Raw genomic sequence first — 21,663 nt, 5'->3', positions numbered from 1 at the left:
TATATTCAGCTACCGTTTTTCTAAATCTTAAGAGTTTCAAATCTCCTAAAGTTTTAAGTTTCCAAATCTGAAAATTTCAAAAAATTCAAATTTCCAAAGCCCTGAATCCTAAATATTCAAATACTCTTTTCAAATTGTCATATTCTCAAATTACTACATTTTTAAATTCTCAAATTTCCAAATCTTAGATCTGTATATATACGATCGTACTCACGTTTGATATAAATATACAAAGTATACAAAATAAAAAACCACAAGGTATATACGTTTAGCGTTTTGAGAGTATTAAATGCGCATGCGCATTGCTCTTGGTTACGAAATATGCTCGAACCAATCAGCGCTGACATGCGCAGAACGAATGGAAATTTGTCGTATAATGAGAATGGTCTCTCGTTGAACCGAATATAGATATATTTACGTATATGTATATATAATCGTAGTTCCATCTATATTCTGTTCTCCCATAGTAGCACCGTTAATGTGCATCGTGAGATGCTAGCGAGCTGCGTTTAAAAAGTGTAGGTTGGTGTGGGTGTGCATACTGCTGGGAGACAGCCGCACAAGTGAAAGGGTGATGGCAAGGAGTGGATGTGATTTACAGTGATCTTTTAACAAATGGCTCTGTCCGAGGTGCACAATTTGGCTGCGATTATCGCCAACAATGGTTTTACTGTTAGCAAGGTAAGTGACCGCGTTTGTGACTTCATTGCCGAAAAAGTGACGTTCATTTTCCTTTGCTGCAAAGTACAACGCGACTATTCCAATACAACGTGTAAAGAAAGACGTAATTATATTGTTAAAAAGGTGTTGTTTACTGAATAAGAAGAAGAAATAGGAGCTAAATATTTAATGGAAAAACGATAATTTCGATTTTAATTGTTTAATAATTTAATTAGTAGAAACGGTTCGATTTTAGCTCATTGCTGATGTATATACATAACACCGTAATTGTTCCTATAACAAGTTTAAATTTAAAATTGTTGGTTTTGAGATCAGGTCATAAAGGAAAAAATAGTTTTATCATGACAAATATTTATATCTGCATAATGATTTTAATGACACTTTCATAATAATTCTCTTGTAACATAGTACTCCAAAAATATGAAGTTTCAATAAATCAGTATACATTTTATATATTTTTTAATAAATCATACAATGTTCATTGTATAATAGGAAAATTTTAATAAAATGAACAAGCATTTACATAAGAAATGATATTTTCATACTGTTACACCATGGTAAAGTATTTGATAAGCTTGATTTAAATACAAAATAAACTATTTTTTCTTTATAGAATAACGTGGTTGAATGCAACATCAACATGTTGGAACCGCGAAACAGTTATCCAGCTGACAGATGTAACACAGAATATAATTATTGGAATTATGACTTAATGGAATGTAATACACAAAAAAATGTAAGAAATTTATAGTAACAATTGTTTTTTTTATCTAATGTATGAATATTCTCTTTTTATATTTATTAATGTTATATAAAAAATTATGTTACATATAACAAATAACATTAAACAAATATATAAGTTAAATTAAATTAAAAATATTATAGTATATTATAAGTGCTATATCATACTATTAATATCTTATTTTAATTGTTTACATTCAATTATTATAGAATACATTATATCATTTTAAATAAATATTAAATTATTATATTTATATATACATATTATAATATATTATAAATTAGTGTGATATTATATTTATCTAAGTATTCATCTTCAATTTTTAACAGTTTAAGCATTTGAAAATAATTACATTTACTACCAATTTTATTAAACTTTTTCATATGACAAATATGACATATTTTAAATTGTAACCTATGTATATACAGTAAATTTGTTTTTATATTATTTGACTTATAAATAATAATTAGGCTTATATAATTTTATAGGATATATTTATATTTCTCCAATCTTAATTTAATAAAAATGAAATATTGTGTATAATATATGTATTTAATTAATAATTTTAATCTTTTGTAAGAAAATGTAATAGTTAAAAATATCAAAAATAATTTATGGCAAGGGTCATCAGATGTATTAATTCAATCTTTTTAATAATTTATTTATATAGATGAATATAGAAGATGAAGATAGTCAGGATTTAAACAATCCTATGGTCAATGATTTAGTGTCAAAGATTCTTGATGATGATTCAATTGTTGGTGACAATGCTCACAATAATAGCTATAGTGGCAATATTCAATATCATTCAGATACTCAATCTTGTATCATGGAGAACAAAATGGAGAATAACACAGATCCAAATCTTACAACCATAAATCACTTTAATATTCATACTACATTTAACAAATTGCACAACAATATTTCTAATAATGCTAAACTTGAATGTAATTATAACAATCTTTGCGAAGAAATTAAAACGTTGAGCCTCAACACATGCGCAGGACAAATACTGGATCAAGGAAATTTGTATAGTAATGGGGTTAGTGCATATCCAAATACGTATCCATCTGATTCACAGTCATATATATTACGTCCAACCGATGATACTTGCTGTGTAAGTGGAAATACTACTATGCCTTTGTGCAATGATTTATTAACAACAACAAATGAGACGAATTCAAGTAAGCAAACTACTAACTGGTCAGAAAATTTGTCGGCATCTGGATGTACATCGGATTTATTTGGAAATTATCAACGAATTCAAAATTGCACAAACCCAGACCTTAATTTTAACATGGCTCTAACATTGGCATTAGATTCTCCTGATCCAATTACTCTTAATGAAATAGAGTACCATAATAATATTGGACAAAATGGAACTACTAACACATACAATAATCCTACACCTTCTATGCATGAATTATATAGTATGACTGCCAATAATCAAAGTTACAGACCAAGTTCGGCAATGACTGATTTAAGTATTGACTCTGGGTTTCTTTCAAATTCTCCGTTACAACATTTTTCTCCAGCCGATACAAATTTGCATAATTGTTTTGGGAATAATATACAGCGCAGTAATGTCAGTGATTATAAAGATTTACACGATTCAAGTAGATTAAGTATGGCAAATATCTCTATACCAAATGAACAACTTCAATTTTTGCAACAACAAGCTCGTAGCTACAAATTGAATCAAGCTGTGGACCAAGAATACAAGCAGTTAATCGACTATTATCCAGGAGTAAGTGACTTCACCGCATCATCGATCAATGGTTTGGACACAAACGAAAATTGTCTTTCGAATAATGATTATAGAATCGATAATAATCTATTAAAAATTATCAGTCCAAAATCAAAGACTATTGAGACTAAGACGTATTCGCCAATTGGATTTCCAAAAAATCTAAGTTCGCGACATACGCATCAGTCAATTGCAAAATATGGATATCATAATTATCAACAATACACTGCCAATAACGGCGAGACTTTAAAAATGTTACCACAGAGTTCCACAACGTATCATGACTTGAAGCAGCCTAATAATACTAATACATATAAAATGGAAGGATTTGATCTTACCAAAGAAATAGCTTTTCCTTCTATGAGTCATTTGACCAATCAAATCGCAGGGTCTTCAATGAACAAGGATACTTTCAACTATCTTATGAAACAACGTCATCACATGCCAAGAATACAGAATAGCCATGGTATACCATCAGCTGATGTCCTTTTCAATTCAGGAATAGTACCAAATCCAAGTACAGTAAGATCTGGAGTATTCCCGCCAGTAATGCCAGTTCCTGTACCACTTCCAGTTCCACGTTTATTTTCTGTACTTTACGGCGGAGGTTTAGGTCTTAGAAATGGAAGTGGAGCAGCTAGACGTACAGCTCCTTCAAGTATATTACACTTTAGATTGGAGCAAACTTATGAGCAGTTCAAGCAATTAGAAAAGGAACGAAAGAAATGTGAAGCTGGATTAGCTGCTCATTTCCCTGGTAAAAGAGTAACAAGTGCAAACAACATACCCATTCCTCGTCTTCAAGGGAATCCATCGCGTGTAGATCGCTTGATCATCGATTATTTGCGAGAACATGCACGCGTCATTACTTTAATTGCAAAGGTAAGGTATAAATATTTTCTTCCTTTTAACCATCAGGAAAATGCAACAATCATATTTTTTTCCTAATAGATGGAACGTTTACGGGGGACCACAATGAATCAACGCGTACACAAAGCTATGGAGTATTGGTTGGAAGCAATAAAATTTGTCCAAGAATGCCGTAAACGAGAAATTGCAAATGCTACCAAAAGGCAGAAAGAAAATCCACCATGCATTCTTGTATACAACGATAATGGTACGTTATTCAACGTTTCTCGGCTTATCTCCTAAATCAGTAATCAAATTTAATTACGCTTGTGAGTAGTAATGTGCAAATATTATACTCGTTTAGTTGTCAGAAAAGGGATATTTCATAAACTTTTTAGCCCCTTTCTTTTGAATCCACCCCAAGTTCTTCCAAGACTTTTCTTAAATTCCTCACAGGCTCTCTTTAAGTTTTTCCATTTCTCATATTTTGAGTTTTTGGATTTAGCTTGCTCTCTAGATTTCTTTAAGCTCTTCCTAGAGTTTTCCCAAGCATTTTCTAGAGTCTGTAGTCTGGCTTTCTCTAATCTCTTGTCTGAGCTCTTTTTAGACCCTTCATAATCCTTTATTCTGAGTTTTCCCTAACTTTTTTTCTGGGCCTAGATGCTCCTTAAGCTCCACCTTATCTCTTCCTAATGAGCTTTGTAGTGAGCACCTAACTTGTCATTTTAAAATTATGTCTATGCTATTTTAAATTATGTCTTATAAGTTAATTAATAATGTTATTTATATTTACAGATATATTAACTCTGGCTGCCAGTGTTTATGAATTGACGAAGGCGTCTCGATACGCAAGAACGGGTATGTACAACGCATTACAAGCTACATTACTCTATGACTTGGATATAGAGAAGAAAGTCGTGGAATCGTCTAAAGATCCAGTCCTTGTGATAAAACGCAATGAAAGTCAGGTAGGAAGCGACGCCGGCGATTATTCAAACTGTACCTAGCAAGATTCTGAAAACCGCTTCTCGATTACGCGTGACAAAACATAGATCGAGTCCAGCAGCTTTTTACTTGTACGTATTTCGTGTTACGTTTCGGAAAAGCTTTCGCTGGCGTTTCTCATAATTTTATCGCTGAAACAAAAGATGCCGCCCACTAATAATCGCGAGATATCAAAGCATCATTAATGGAAAGGAAAGAGTAAAAAAAAAAAACAAAAAAAAGTACGCGTACTCGCGCCGAAATAGGAAAAATCGTATGCGTGTCTACTTTTTACAAGTTAATAGTGACTCCATAGTTTTCTACTGTACATATTTTTATCTCTACTAATAGTACAGTCTTGGGGTGTCGGTTCTGGTATCCAAATACTTGTGATCCAATCGTCTTATCATCGTCTGTATCGCACTATTCAAGTAATTTTGCTTGTTCTTCGCTAAACAGACTATATAACGAAAGGAACATCGACGGTTTGTTCCTTTTGAATGAATATATTTGTCTTGCGTGGTTCATAATGCCAAAGATAATCCCTTTAAAAGATTCATTGAGGATCCGTGACTCGTGGAGGGAGAACGAAGAACAAGATTGCTCAGAGAGACTTTACTGACAAAACTTAAAAAGAAGAAAAAAAAAACGAAAAAAAATAACGTTCGCAAGAATCTCCAACTATTACTCGTTTCGCGTATGTGTCATAGGATAGATTATTATTATTATAAGCTAAATTTGACCGATATATTTGTTCAGAGTGTTAGGCAAGTAATTTCTTAGACTAGTTCAATGTGGCCTTCCTTCAATGTACGACCCAAGATGTGTGTCAGGTAGTCGAATACATCTCGAAATAAAAAAAAAAAACTCAGACGCGATAGCAATCTTGAACGCAAGATCGGGTGAGCTTTTTTTCAAGTTTGTGAAACAAAATGTGTGTTAGCCGCCTTTGATCGGTATAGATACGTACACATAGACATGTTAGATATATACAGCGCAAAATGATGTCCACTATACTAACACATGAATCTTTGTTCAAAGAAAAAGAAAACACAGAAAAAAAGAGAACTTTCCTAACGCATACTCGCTACACGCATACACGAAAGCGTGCCCAAGCGTAACGTTTACGCACAGCACAATTACATTGAACGCAACACCAAAATTAATGACATTGTATACACATGATATTATGTAAACGTGTGTGCGTATACGTAGGTGCAGATTTATGTGCGAACACGTACAACCGTATGTTAGGTATAGAAGAAAATTTTAACGCGCGTACGCGAGACACACGTAACAATATTCCTACGTAATATTATACATACGTTCTTAGGCGAATTCGTTAGCTCTACACGGCCAACTTGCAACGTTCAGCAGTTTCTCTTACTCAATTTTGAGTGAACGGTATCAAAAGGATAACTAAGTAATTACCTAGCTCAAGCGTTTGAACGTTTCTTCGACGCGCACCACTGTAAGAAAGTCGTTTTAATTTTAAATCTCGCAGAGTTCGAGGTTCGCGGAGCCAAGCATTAAGCTAATTCCGTGAGAGATGCTTGAACGGTGATTGTTTCCGTATTCCTATGAAACTACAGGTATATATTCGCACAACGATAAACAAGGTACTCCGCATCGAAGCGAATCTCTAGCGTCCACGAGTATAGGAAACGAAGGTGTAACAATTTTGTTGCTGTTCGAAGGAGGTCTAATTTTTCTCGATACCTAATAAGCTGAATATCGATCGGCCTGTATTATCAAAACGTTGGTAAAGCTTTAATTATAATCATCCGTGTATATATCCGTCAACTTCCATCTTAAGCTGCAAATCGTATCTAGTTGATAATATCCCAGCGATAGGTGGGGTAAAGGTGTGTTGGTTTTATTCCTCGATAATTCTATATTCAATCTTGGGCAGAACATTGTAGAGGAATATTTAATTTTAGTCAAGTTAGTAATACGGTATTAAATAAACGTACGATTTCCCGGTTATCTTTGTAGTCGATCTTGTACAACGACGCGTTTATTACAATCGACGTTTACGAGAAAGTTTTATATATTGATTACTTGTTTCTCTCTTATTAGCTCCTTCATGAAAGATAATATATTCGGTAAGAGAGAAATATAATTGTAGCGCAGTCTCATTATATGGCACTAGAGGCTGTAGAAGCAGAATAATTATGGAAGGGGCCAGTAAATGGAACTCATTCTATGCAGCACTCAATTGTCTAACTCTATTGTTAGCAATCAACCGGTGAAAATTTAACATTTCTAGATTTTTAAGTTTAAAAGTAGATATAAGTATTTTTTGGTTCCTAAATTTGAATCCTCTAAATTTCTAGTCTTAATACATTAGAATTTCTGAATTCTTAAATGTATAAAATTTGGAATCTCTAAATTCCTAAATTTGAAAATTTGATGTTTCTAAATCAGATTTTGAAATTTTAATATACTTAAGTTTGAAAATTTATGTTTTGTAAATTTGTGTATTTGGTGAAACACCACTAAGGTCTAAAGAAGGAGAGGGAGAAAGAACTGGCCATAAAAAAGAGAGTTCATAAAACGACTGCACTATAGTTAACAATAACGTCAGTGGATTAAAGTAATAGTTCTTGAATTTTTATTTAAAGTGCAGCTAAAGAAATCACTCGATCGCAAAGATAACCGATTACGGAAAGAGGGCCCGGTACTATCCAGTCTTGCGGAAAGCAAGATACACATACAGACTGTTAATTCGCTTTTACATAGCGCTTACATAATCATTGGGGACCATGTCGAGCATCGTCTCCGTGTATCAGCATATCTTTAGACTTCATTTTCATTAACACGAAGGAGCATTTGTATTTCTTCGCAATATTTCTCTTCTTTTTCTTCGTCTCTTGATTCGAATGAATGGTTCGGTCATTTCTTGTTTACGTCCCTCTTCGTCCTCTGCGTTTTCTTCCCTTCTCTCTGAACATGACGAAAGCATAGTGAACTTAAAACAGAAAGCGTTCATTCACTTGGGTCGTGAGTACATTGACAAACGTTGTTCCAGGTGAATTTGGACAGATTCTAAATATTATTAAAACGGTAAATCACGTTTGCTATCGGTATTCAACAAATTCATAAACTGCTACTTTTTTATGAAATAATATTATGCATGTTGCTTGTATATTATATTGATATTTTATATTACAGAATTTGATTTTTATTTATTAGTTTAAAAATAAAATTTTTAGTCCGAAATTTTTTCTGCAAAATCATTGAGATTCAAAAAATAATTTCCAGTTAAAGTAAGCATTATTAGTGTCAATAATTTTTTAAGCAAAATAATTACACAATTGTAAATTTATTAAATTAATATTTTAACATTTTAAGGCATGTAAAATGATGATAGCAAACTAAAAATTAATTTTTGAATGGTAAAACGGTAAAACCAAAATTGAAATGTATTTTTACAAGAATCTGTTGTTTCAAAATTTGCGCAAATATAGTCTTCACAAATAAACGTACTTGGAAATATCGTTTGTCAATGTACTGATGGGTTGATTCTTCTGCAGTATATGAAGCAACGTGAACGAAAGAAACACATGTCCGGTTTGAAAGTATAGGCTTAGCGAAATTTTGAAGAGGACAGCAATTAGAAAAGAATACTTGTCTGTTAGGATAGGATACTGTTTAAAAAAAAAAGGATACTGTTTGTTGTGCTTGCGTTAGGGAACAGCCAGTACATTACACAGAATTTCCTTCCGCATTTGTCGACGTGTTGTGTTGTAACTGTGATATATATAAATGCCAATTTGTACAGAACCGTCGCGGCAAGAAATTACAGGCGAATTTCGTTTTGCTTTTCTTTTTCTCTCGACTAACAGTCTCTTCTCTTCCGGCATTTCCGCTTCGCCAGCCGCTTGTTCGTTTTTGACTGCTGTTTTACTTAAGTTGTATAACTTGTGGAATGTGATATCGAAATAGATAGATACGTGTCCGATTGCAATTTTTGAGCAACGATTTGAGAACGATTGAACGGTTTGCAAACACGTTCCACTTGAAACCGATAGTACTTAGCTCGAACAATTGTCAATATCGTGCAATCATCCGAATTATCTACCTACGCTATTATAGTGTATTCGACGATGTTTTTTAACTGTCCAGTTTCTTGTTATTCGGCGAAAAGAAGAAATACCGCGACTGTTAATATCCATAGAACGACTATAGTCGGTGTTAGTAGCCATTGAAAATCTCGTGCTAATTAAGTCTTCTAAGAAGCATCGTGGTTTTTCTTGGCATTACAAGAGCTTCAGAGTTTTTATAGCTAGCGCATCGATTTAGAGAGAAATTTTTATCGAAGTCGCGACAAAGGTGTAGGATTATCTTCTTGTAGCGCAGCTTCTCGAAAACCAGTCCATTCGTAGCAGGGTTGAATATTATTGGAATAATCTTTGAATACAAATTTTAAATAAAATTAAGGTCGAGAATAAATCTTTTTTTGGGACGGAAATATATTACAAGATTTTTAATACAATTTTGGATAGAGGTTGGTCCAAAAGTAATGATTTTTTATTCGAATTAAGTTGTATGATTTACTAAAATATAGATGACCGTATTCCTAAAATGTAGGAATTAACAAGTATTAAATTTAACAATTTTCGTATTTTGAAATAAAAAAATTTAAAAATGAAGAAATCCTATATTGGAAATTTAAAATTTAGAAATATAGGGACTTCAAATTTTTAAATATAAAAATTCGGAAATTTGCTAATTTGGAAATGTACAAATTCAGAAATCTAGTTAACTTATATTTTCAAATTTGAAAATTTAGAAATTATTTGCAAACTTGCAAATCAGTCTAATAATCAAAAATTTATATTAGAGTCACTTAGTTACTTTTAAAACAATTTAATTTTATTGAAAAAGTCTTTGAATATATTTCTGCTCTATTCATTATTTTCGAATGTTTTACTTGAAATTTGTATTTGAAGATATCTTCTTCCTCTTATTCGAATAATATCTGCCTCTGACTCGTAGCAATGAATTTGCTGCATGTACTTAAACAGAAGAACAAAAAAGCACCACAGGCATCGATAGTAAAGAAAGTAGCATTTTCGTTGGTCAAATTTTCATGCGTGTTTCTTGGTTTTTTCTTCCTTTTTGAAAGAGTCAAAAGCTACGTATACATATGTGCATGTGCACGTATCAAGTGATTACCTCGTATCGTGTTTATCATACGCAGCATCGTTAAGAATAGGAACACTATCTGTATAGATACGTGTCTGACAATCCTATTTAAATTGCATGTGATATTATTATATTACTGGATAGCTAAATATCTATGACTTTACGTATCTCGTGTGAACGCATAAGATTCGTTAATCGCGTTACAAATTGCTTTTCTCGCGAATATATTTTATTACAATGTACGAAGTGAGATAAATATTGACTGTAAACGTAAAAAGTGCTGTGTTCTTTTATTTATTTATTTATTTTTGGTAAAAACTCGAACAAATTTTATTCAGTTTTACTTTTTTGTGATAGTAAGTTAAATTAGCATTTAATATTATTTAATACCGCTTTCGTTATTTTAGAATTGAAAATTACCCAATGAATTAATTAAGATATAAAGTTAAGGTTACTCGGACAAATTTTTAATATTCATTTAATTGGTCAAAATTAAAATTACTGGAGCATTTAATTATCAAAGAGATTAGCTCGAATAACTTTCAATGTTTAAATTAAAAAAGTAACTATTCAATAATTTTCGTTTAATATTGATTAATTAATGTGTAATAAGGTGTTATCTCTTAAGGAATAAATAAAATTACGAATATATTCGTGGAAAAAGCTGGTAACGAAATTAACGAACCTTTGCGTGCGCACATACGTGCACCTACGTACTCATGTTGAGTATACAAACGATTCTATGAGCGCTGAAAGCGCGATGAAACAACATAAGAAAAATCATAATCGTCCATACACAGATATATCTAGAGCACAGAAGGTAATAAAGAAAAATAGGAAAGAAACTGACCAATGTGTAATTCACGAAACTGTCGAAATGTATTATTGTTAGTATACATGTATAGTAAGATCAATCAAGATTTCTTTGATGAGTAGTGGATCAAATATCAGTAGCAAAATTTATACAATATCCAAATTATTATTCATTGACTATGCTCTTAATTCCCTGTGACAAAAGAATTTATGTTCGGCTTTAAACTTCTTAATTATTATTTTATTTTATTTTTCTATAATTCTAAAACATACTTGTCTTGTTATTCTAATACTTGTTTTTAACTTGAAAAAAGTTTTACCTTGATGAAAGGTAATTTACTCAATTTTGATAAAAATTAATCTAATCTCATATTTACCATTTTCACAAATTTGGTTCTAGTTTCAATATTTACGGGGATATTAAAAAAGAAACACCTTTATTCGAACGTCTTCGTGGTTCTTTCAATTTTTCCGCGATTAAACTTTTTTTTTTATTGAAAAAGTCAGGAATATATTTTGCAGTTTTCTTACAAGGAAAGATTAAGATCCTTGTAAAACTGATGTGCTTTCAAGTAACAATTATGTAGAATTACAAAACTAATAATTTTGTAAAATTATACCTCTCATTTATCCGAGATAAGGGAAAATTCGTGTCAAAAATTAGTTAGCTAACCGTACGGTGATAATTATGTTGATCTAAATGTTATAGGTCAAATTTTCATATTTGCAGGTTTACGTATCTTTTAATTTTTTAATTTTAAGTCTTCAAATTCAAAATTTGCAAATTTTTGAATTTTCAAATTTCTAAAATTTGATGTTTTTAAATTTTCACTTTTTTAATTTCGAACTCAAATGTTGAAATACTCAAATTATTAAGTCACAAAATTTCCAAAGTCTGATTTTCGAAATTTTCAAATTCCTAAATATTTAATTATCCAAAATTTGAAATACTCAAATCACACAAATTCTACTCTTAAATATTCCCAGGTTGCTAAATTTTCGAATTCTTACTTTTCAGACCTCCAAGCATTAAATTTTTTCGAATCCTTAATTTTAAGAAAACCCAAATTACAATATACCTGAATTTTTACATTTCTGGAAATACAAATAACTAAATTTTTTAATTTCTTGAGGTACAACTAACTAAATTTTCAAGACCCTAAATTTACAAAAGTCCAAATTTCGAAATATCTCAATTCTCAAGTCCCCAAATATACAAACACCCAAATTAAAAAAAGCTGAAATTTCGAAATACCTAAATTCCCAAATATCCAAATACTCAAATTATGAAAACCCAACATTTTTTAACTATAAAATTTCTCCAATTTCTTTCAAATCTCTAAACTTTCAATCTTTCACTTCAGCACATCTAAAATACCAGAAGACCTCGGAGCTTTTCCTTATTATCTGAAGATGCCATAAAAAATTAAATATGAGTGTTATAATTTTACAAGATTATTATTTTTAGGGTTCGTCACAACATAAAGTTTGGACCCAGTCCAAAGGTCGAAGGTTGCACCCTTGTTAGAATGTTGCGCTTATATTCAGTTTGATTTATCGTGAAGGTGTTCGAAACGAGATTGTCATTGCCAGATACGGAATAAAGTTACTCGTGAAACTACCATTATTTCAATACAGGTCACCTATCGTTTTCTTCAATCTGTCACGTGTTGTATTGTGACCGTGGCACAACATTGTATATCACGAAGATCAATAGGGCAGAACGCGATGCAACTTTTCGTATGAATGAAAACGAATTTTAATCGATCGTTATTGTTTAATGATGCTCTCCCGATCGATGTAATGATGTGCTAGGACTACAGATTGTCAATGATACTTAACCCGTTCCACGTAACATTGAAAATGTTCAATTAACGTTCGGATAAGAAACCTAACGATAAGTATTATTGCTTTTCGTCGAACAATCAATCGTTGCGCACGTGTTTCCGTTCCTCGCTTCGTTCTTTATATCGGGGACTAAGAGGACGATTTCTTCCTTTCTTAGCAATATTTTCTAGATACTCTTAGCATATTTAGTTGAATTTAGTGGCCTATTCCGACCCGTACGGGACTAATTTATGGGCATGAATTTTATTGGTTAGCAAATTTCGAAGGGAAAATTAAAAATTATGTTAACAGTCTGAGATTTTATCGATCATAGGGTTTTGAATGTTTGATTAAGTTTTTAATACGACTGAGCACTAACTATTGTTTAATTCACGATGCAGTTTTTTAATTAAGGATTTAATTGTATTTGAGTAACTTTATGATTGAAAATTAATATTATTACACTTTTATTAATATTACACTTTTTTTAATTAACAATTAATGTTAGTTATAATTTCTAATTTAGAATACAAATTTAATTGTTAGTTCAGTTATGTTTAATCATGATAAGAATTAATAGCAGTAAAAATTAATTTTAATCGTTAATTCTAATTTCTCTTATTTGATAATTCGAATTTAAATTCTAATTAAACGTCATGTTAATTACTATGTTAACATTATATTAATAATGTTTAATAACAGGAGCATTTATCACCGCATATTAATTTAATTTACCTGAATTTAATTTATTCTTGTTCATAATACAGATGGCTCAATGACATATTAATCATTCGTTACAGGATTTTTTATTTTGAAAAAGAGTTAGTTTTTTAACTATCTGAAATAATGACAAAAAAATAATAAATAAATATTTTCTATTAAAAAAGTTTACTTTTGAGAAGCCACCAAAAAGTTGTAATTACAAAAAATAACAAATGTTTTGGAATAATTTTGATTACGTTTATATAATATTAAAAATACGAGAGTTACAGTGTTTAGAAAAGAAATAAAATTAATATGTCAGTTCCAATTTTGTAATAATTAATAATATCAAAATAATAAGAATATAATCGGTAATTAAATTCCAATTTATAATTAACAAATTAACCTATATCTCTCAGATGAAAATACAATAATTAACATAATATTTAATTGGAAACTAAATTTTATTCTTTCATTAAAAAAATTAAATTTTTGTTCTTGTTTATATGAAGTTTGAATTAATGATTAAAAGTTAATTATATGTTAAAAACTTTCAATTAAAATTGACATTTAATTTGACAAGTTTTAATTAAAAATAGAACTATAATTTTCGACAAAGAAATTATTCGATTATCAATTATTCTTTAATCATTAATAGAATCCCTGGTGGATTTTTGCAGATAATAAGAACATATTGTAACAGAGATGAATATGTTTAACAAGCATAATGACTTCTAAGTTGTATAACTATTTAGTTATAGTATACAATAATAGTTATACAAAAACTTAGTTATATAATACTTATATTGGTTCCAAGTTTTAGGAATCAATTTACAATTTTCAGACACGTGAATTTTGTCATCATTTAACATTAATTTTTCATTTTCCCTTGCTCGATTTTGCCAACCAGTTAAATTCGTCCCCATAAAACAGCCCCATAGATTAACGTACTCGTGCTTTAGCCATTTCTTCCTATATTTTCAGTCAGTAGTTAAATAAATACTAACGTTAGAAAAGTGTAGTACACGCAATAATGTGGGCAGACACTTTTGAACGCGTTCGATTGGAACTATCAAAGTCGTGATAAGAATTGCATTCGAGATTGATCCGCAAACCGTTTCCGATCGATTTTCGATTTCAATTTCGAATGTCGGAAGACGTTTTCGAGATCGTCGCGTGGCGTTTTTCCGCGAGTCGCGTCCCTATTAATTTCGATGACAATTCGTGTTCGCGGAATTGCTCGTGAAATATTAATCGCATCGAATGCAATGTCGAATGGCACGATATCGATTCCCAGAGGCTCGCTATATGGTAAATATTAGGTCATCCCATAATTAATTTTATTACTGTATTTCATAGAATTGAACTCTTCTCTAGGGAATAAACTCTTTCAAATTGCTACAATTTTCATAAATAAATTAAAACTTTATTTCTTCACTGTCAATTTAACAGTGACAATATAAATGTAGCTTGAAAGAATTTTAAATTATTTTTTTATTTCTAAAATTGCACAAATACTTTTTCTGTTTTATCAGACCGTAGAACAATATTGGGTTGTAACACAAGTCCGCAACAAAAAAGAAGCCTCATATTTCATTTTTTAATTCAGATATCCAGTTTCAATAAAATACATATTGCAAAGTGAAATATCATACACAAAACTGTGTTGTAACGAATTTTATTAAGCAAAAGAAAAAGACTACGAGGTTGTACAACCTAATAATATTCTCTTCGTTTGAATTTGATTTGTCACATCAAGATAATGTGTTCTAAACTTGGAATGCAGAAAGTTGATTATGGGATGATCCAACAGAACCGAGCGAGGTATAGCTTATTTTTTTCTTATATTAGAAAATCTAGGATTCGTAGATGAATTGTAGTTGAATACAGAGATCCTTGGATCCTGATCGTAGTGAAGTTAGTGTCGATGTCAGTTAGTTAGAATTCATTGTAGACGAAAAATGATAGACGAACAAAACGAGATTGATAATTAGTAGAGTAAAAGCTATATATTACACGTATATTATATATATATTATATCTGTATCGAAACAAGGCGATTAAAAACGCCCAGAGTGTATTCGTACGAGTATATTCTCGTAAGAGAAGAACCTGTGAAACTCGAAATTGCCATTTCACTGGCAACATTTAGGATAATTTACTTTTTAGAATGAAAATTTTAGCTGTTCTTAAGATTAGACCGCTGGCAAGGTGCACTCTATTTCGATATGGTTACGCTGCTCAAAATGATCGGATAAACATCGAATATATGATAAATACGCGGTAACGGACTACCGTTAAATTCAGTTAATTAATTCTCTGATTATTTTGAGCAAGGTTGCGAATTAGTTGAAATTTTATAGTACAATTTCTCTGGTAAGCATGGACGCTAATTGCATGCGTTTACGGCGACTTCTAATTGTAAATATCTTAGACCATTTTCGCTAGGAATATTTAAAACAGTTGGATATTGAAGATGAAATTGCGCGAAGTTTGCTCGCGTATCGCTTGTGATTCTTATATTCATTGGTGTAACTAGCTTTGTAGAGTGTTGCTCTTTGTGGGGAAAATGGCGGCGTGGATTTAGGAAATTACCAAAGACTCAATCAAAATATTTTTAAACATTTGTCAATTTTGGGGGAAATTATGGTAGGAAGGATTGTACAGACTGGCAGATATTAGAAATTTGGAAATTTCTACAATTTTTAAAAGCACAAAAATTCTCTGACGTTCAAGACTTTAAACTCAAATTTTCCGATGTTTAAATTTTTAAAAATTTCTTAAATTTATAAATCTCGAAATCTAGTTTTCAAATTCTTAAGTTTTCAAAAATCTAAATTGACAAATTCCCAAATTTCTAAATTTAAAAACTTCCAAACCCCTAATTTTCAAATCCGTGAGCTCTAAGTTTCCAAATTTTCTTTTCCAAATATCTGAATCCCCAAATTTTTAAATTTCCTATTCTCTGAATTTAAAAATCCCCAAATTTCCAATTTCTCCAGTTCCCAAATTTACAATTCTCTACAACTAAAAATTCCCAAATTTCTAAATGTCTGAGTTATATGAAAAGATCTACATCACCATCATCCCTAGGAAAGCCTATACTCAACACTATAATAATTTGACCAGTCCACATTTTTGGACTAGCAACCTAGTTACTCCAATGCTTATATTTCTTTTTTCTTTCTGTTATTCATTTTTTTGTTATTAGACAATGAACAATGTTCCGTTTTCTTTTTTTATACAATTCGATTCCTTATCCACAATGAATCGACCGATAAGAAAATCGATAACCGCGTAATTTGTTTTTATGCTCGAACGAAAACGCTCGTGCTTTCGTTTTCGATCACGTTATTCTAGAAACGGTAAACGAAAGAGAAATCATGGAAAATAAACGAACGTTTTCTCGTTCTACAAACTTGTTCCTATACTTTCTTTGTTACTTTCTTTAGTTAGTTAATTGTAGTCCAATTGCAGTTTTTTCATTTGAACGCGACTCGATAAATCGCGTTATATCGATGATCAACGACGACTGCACCTTGCCAGCAGATTTACGGCTAGTAAATCTCCTTCTCCGCTAGTTTCAACTTTCAAGAAGAAAGATTAGGCACGAATTATCCGTGCGTTAAGGGAAAGTTTCGCAATCGTTAATCGATTGAACGCAATCGATGATTATACTAGGTGTATTGAAATGTAACGACAGTTTTCGTGTCACAAGTCTTGATCGATGCTTTTAGCGAAAGTAGGATCTCTCTGTCGATCCTCAATCAAATTCAGCGATCAAATGTCGCAACGATCGGTACGTGTGGGTATTCAAACAAAAAAATGTTTACAAAAAAACGAATGAAAAATAGAGAAGCCGACGTAGAATGCCCCGCGAGTGATTCAGATCGCAGGCTAAAAAATTCTCAGGGAAAATGCAACCGAAACGGAAGGATGTAAACGGTGAACAAGCAGAATTGGTCAGCCTGCTCGATATTCTTTAGGGAGGATTTCGATAATCGATAAACCGTCTACAACATTTTTTGCAAAAAAGTTATCTGTCGAATGCAGTTCTTGAAATGTTTATATTCAACTTTGTTTTAATACGTGGAACGACTTTTGGAATAACGATTTCATTTAAAATTAGTACGAAATTGTAGAAGCTTTCAAGAGCGATGATTTTGCTAAATTTTAATGCCTCTCTGAAATTAAATTTTTAATGAAAAATTTGGAAAACAGTAAAAGATTTAATAATCATAAAATTGAAAGTTAAAAAACTTGAGATTCTTAAAATTTGAGAATTTATGGATTACAAAAGATAGAGGTTTTAAATTCGACAAAAAATTTTTAAAGCGTAAATTAAAAACTAGAAAATATATGAATTTGAAAAATTGAAACAATTCGTATCATAACATTTGAGTTAGCAAATTTAGTAACTTCCCTTTGTTATTTAGGAGAAGTGCTTGTTACAATTTTGCAGAAGCTACATTTTGAAGCTGCGGCAATTACCGTAAATTTGGATGAAATTGATGTTCCAAAGGTTCCACGCTCCCTCATTTAACTTCTGAAGGAAAAAACAGAACGGAGATGCAAATAAACTGACCAATATTCTTCGCTTTGTTATCCGTTATTTTCTCTTGTTTCAATATTTCATTTTGTTTGACAGGATAGTTAATTGGAGGACATGGTTGCAACAAATTATCGAGATCTCTCGTCATTTGAATTCGTTCGTACGAAGACAATCGTTTTACGTTACTTTCGAAAGTACACGCTCTGCTAATTCAGGGTAACGGGTCAACGATGGTCGGATATTACGACGAACAGAAGTAAACAATAATGATAATAATAATAATAAAATAATAAATTTAACAAAAATAAAAAAAAAATCTAAATAAACATCGACGTCGCGAGGGGAATACTTGGTTCGCGGACCATTAAATACCAAATACTATACAACGATCGCGTTACAATAATTATTAAACGTAGGATGGAAAGAGTTCAGCTCGTCGAGGCGTGATTCGAATCCAAACGGATCGACTACGATCACCATTTTGGATTCCTGTTGCCGTTTTCTGGTTGTCGGTTAGTAAATTTGATTGAGGACATAATTCGAACCCGTAGCTCGTTGCGTCGTTCTTCAAGTAGCGATCAAAGTTTCGTTACTGACTTTATAGGACATCGTCGCGACGAATCAAAGATGGGAAACGAGGGAAAGAAAAACTCGAATTCCAATGGAGTTTCCATAGGGTCCTTTAGTATTGAGCTCTCTTCGATTCTTCTGCTTTATTTTTTTCTCGTCTTCGTTGGAAACTTGTAGCTTTGGGAAATGGAGCAGCCGCTCGTAAGAGGACTTAATGTATCAAGCTTAGTCGTTCTAGGTGTTAGGTTAATGGTATAGAGAAAAGAGAGAGAATTATCGTTCGTATAAGAGTTTTAAAAACAAAAGGGAGAATTATCGTTCGTGTACGCGTAATTTTCTAAACGAGATGAACTCTCGACCTGATCACTAGTCCATATTTCGCTTACTCTCGTGGCTTCCGACCGAGATACCGTGCAAAGCTCTAACATCGGTCGCTAATTCTATCAGATTGCCAACATATCGCTAAAGAATCGCGTGCTATCAGTTCAGCGGGACATGCACGTACCGAGGGCAAAACAGTCCACGACCTAATTATCATTGCTCCCAGGAATTTAACCGTGAATTTATAAAGCACGAGCAGCTCGAACTCATATTGCCAAGGTACGTACAGTGGACCCCGTTGAACGCACTTCGCCATGATCAGTAAATAAAGCTCGCTTCGAAACGTATCTATGAGTCCAGTTAGTTAGAGTCTGGTTGATACAATTAGGTAGAGGATCCTCCTGTTTCGTGTGGTGCTTCAAAGTTGCGTCCATACGTATCAGATTTTAAACAAACGACGTCTCACGATGTACGAAGCGTTTTTTGAAATAGGCTGACCAAACTGATTTGCCTGTGAAACGAAAACAAGATACGAACGCGAGTTCGAGAATACTTCCTTTTTTTTGTAGTTCACGTTCTTTACATTTCGCTCGTAAAGATTGATGACTCAGGTTTCTTGTACGAATTTTTGCATTGATGTATTAATTTATCGAAGATAAATGCAAAAATTGTGACATGATCTATTATGATGCGGTGACTCTTCTTCGAATTTTTGTATTTGTTGAGCAAATGAATAGTGACATTTAACATCTGTTAAATTTTAGTAAATGACTTGACGAGAATTTAATTGCCATGCTAATAGTCTCATGTATAATTTCGTAGGGTCATTATGATACAAGTTTCAGTAAAAATGAAGTACGTATTTCGCGCCGCTATTGTAAGTCAGCCATAGAGTCGTGAAGGCGCGCAATTTAAAAGTCTCTGAAGTATTAAAGTTTGAGAACCATTGAAATAGAATCACTGGGTGAATAGAATCATTCTTTGCAGCGTAGATCAAAAGACCAGTATAACTGTTTAATTAATTTTATTTTCGTTAATATACAAAAAAAGGAAGTGTTTTCAACCTCAAACTTATATCTTTTCATTCTTAACACTTTGAGTGCCACACTTTTAATTATTAATTTCATTTCCAATAACGCATTACTTTTACTACTATGCAAAATTATTTACCTGTTATAGTAATGATCGTTATATGGCATTCAAAGTGTTAAAACGATCAGAATAACTTATTTCTGAAACACTCTGTACATATATATACACCTCTAGGAAAGATGTATAAAAGCGATCGAACAAGAAGGTAAACAAAAGAAACAGTGCTCAAATTTGTAAGTGACTACGCGTCCCGGTGTGCATTTTTCTTTTTCTTATGCGTTTCGTGAACCCTGCATCGAGCGGGTGTGCGTAACGTTTACACACATACACACATAAACAAGTACACGTATATACTACACAGTTTAAGACTGTAGAGACTCTAAGACGACGGTAGCTCGCACCTTCAGAATTGCACAAAATAATTTTTTACGGATATATTGTATTCATGTACATGCATTGTTTGTGACAGTGCCACTGACCGCAAAAATGATACAAAAAAAAAGAAAGAAAGAAGAGATCTTCACTTTCGTCGTCCACGAGCGATGAATTTTTTGATATTCGTTACGCTTACTTATTATACATACTATACGTATACATGTATATAATTGGGTTACACTCTGCGACTGTTTTTTAACGTCCCTACGATTTGGGGAGATTAATTACACTATACTGCCGGAAGGGGAAAAAGGGAATACTAGGGATCCATCGTGTTTCAGACCAAATCGATGATCCCCGATCGCACTTACTTCGCCTTTCGACTATCGAAGTTTCTTTGCTCGATCGGAACGGAAAATCACAAGCAAAATGGTACAATAAATAGTACACATTCTCCAGTTAATCCAGTTCCAGCAAATCGAAAGGTATCTAATTTACTAAAGTTCCTTTGATCGTTCGAACGATTTAGGCTTCAATTGGTTGAATTATCGCAATGGGGAAGTTGACAGCAATTTTTTATTCTTTATGGCACTATTAGCGTACACGCCATTTCTCAATTTTATTTATTAAAAAAAAATCGTGGTTATAATCAAGATGTTGCTTTATTCCTTACAAATTTTAATAAAAAAGTACATTAGTTAAATGTCTATAATTTCCACTGTTATCCTTTTCATTTTAAAATGATCTATGAGTGAAAAAAACTAGATGTAAACAACTTCTAGTAACCTCTTAGTGTGATGCATAAACTAATGGTGTCCTCTAAGTTAAATTTTGCGTCAGCTTTCTCATTGTTTAACCGTGCGGCCATCGTTCGAACGTTTTCGTATTTCTAAAAAAAGAGAACGAAAAAATGCAATTATTGTACGATAAGTTAGTTTCGTTTCGTGTTCCTTATTACGTGTCAATTGTATCGTTTAATCGATCGTGTATACTCGAAGCTTGAAGTGTACTATTGTCGACGAAAAAAAAAAAAAGAACAAACATAATGAAACGTGCGACCAATTTTCGACATTAACGCGTCCGCTTTTTGCTTTCGCAAAATTGAAAAGAAAAAAAATGAAAAATGATAAAAAAAAAAGCTTTTCGCTGCGAAGGACACAATTTAATTGTCGTTGTTTCTCTCGTATAATTCCTTTGCGCGTGTCGAAACGAAGAAAGTGTTTAACGACAAAAGAAAGAAAGGAAAAACAATTAGCAA

General features: G+C 32.1%; 2 protein-coding genes across 5 annotated transcripts in view; one reads left to right on the top strand and one right to left on the bottom strand.

Moving 5' to 3' along the window:
- The first annotated feature begins 384 nt into the window (after positions 1 to 384).
- On the top strand, positions 385 to 21,458 carry LOC143264497 (uncharacterized). 3 transcript variants are annotated; one of them, XR_013038244.1, is made up of 6 exons: positions 387 to 681; positions 1,295 to 1,417; positions 2,094 to 4,052; positions 4,122 to 4,287; positions 4,815 to 5,095; positions 12,436 to 21,458. XR_013038244.1 is itself a non-coding variant. In XM_076531962.1 (5 exons), the coding sequence occupies exons 1-5, from the start codon at positions 616 to 618 to the stop codon at positions 5,024 to 5,026; spliced, it is 2,526 nt and encodes an 841-aa protein (XP_076388077.1). In that variant the 5' UTR covers positions 387 to 615; the 3' UTR covers positions 5,027 to 21,458. The 3 variants fall into 3 exon arrangements, 2 of the variants coding, with proteins under 2 accessions (XP_076388078.1, XP_076388077.1); XM_076531962.1 differs by having other exon boundaries at positions 4,815 to 21,458; XM_076531963.1 differs by lacking the exon at positions 1,295 to 1,417 and having other exon boundaries at positions 385 to 681; positions 4,815 to 21,458.
- Positions 21,230 to 21,663, bottom strand: part of Bsg25D (blastoderm-specific gene 25D) — an 11,928-nt gene continuing 11,494 nt past the window's right edge. For both annotated transcript variants that reach the window (XR_013038243.1, XM_076531960.1), the window contains one exon: positions 21,230 to 21,294. The gene's annotated coding sequence lies outside the window, so the exon portion shown is untranslated. The remainder of the gene's footprint in view (positions 21,295 to 21,663) is intronic.

This window comes from Megachile rotundata, chromosome 5 (assembly GCF_050947335.1).
Source record: "Megachile rotundata isolate GNS110a chromosome 5, iyMegRotu1, whole genome shotgun sequence".
Lineage (NCBI taxonomy): Eukaryota > Metazoa > Arthropoda > Insecta > Hymenoptera > Megachilidae > Megachile > Megachile rotundata.
The sequence above is the reverse complement of the archived record's forward strand: the minus strand, read 5'-3'. Positions and strand labels throughout refer to the sequence as shown.

Excerpts from the sequence above, each read along its gene's own strand:
- LOC143264497 (XM_076531962.1), top strand. The coding sequence starts at position 616 with ATGGCTCTGTCCGAGGTGCACAATTTGGCTGCGATTATCGCCAACAAT. Across the intron at positions 1,418-2,093 it reads AATGTAATACACAAAAAAAT|ATGAATATAGAAGATGAAGA; the intron begins GTAAGAAATTTA and ends TTATTTATATAG. Across the intron at positions 4,288-4,814 it reads TCTTGTATACAACGATAATG|ATATATTAACTCTGGCTGCC; the intron begins GTACGTTATTCA and ends TTATATTTACAG.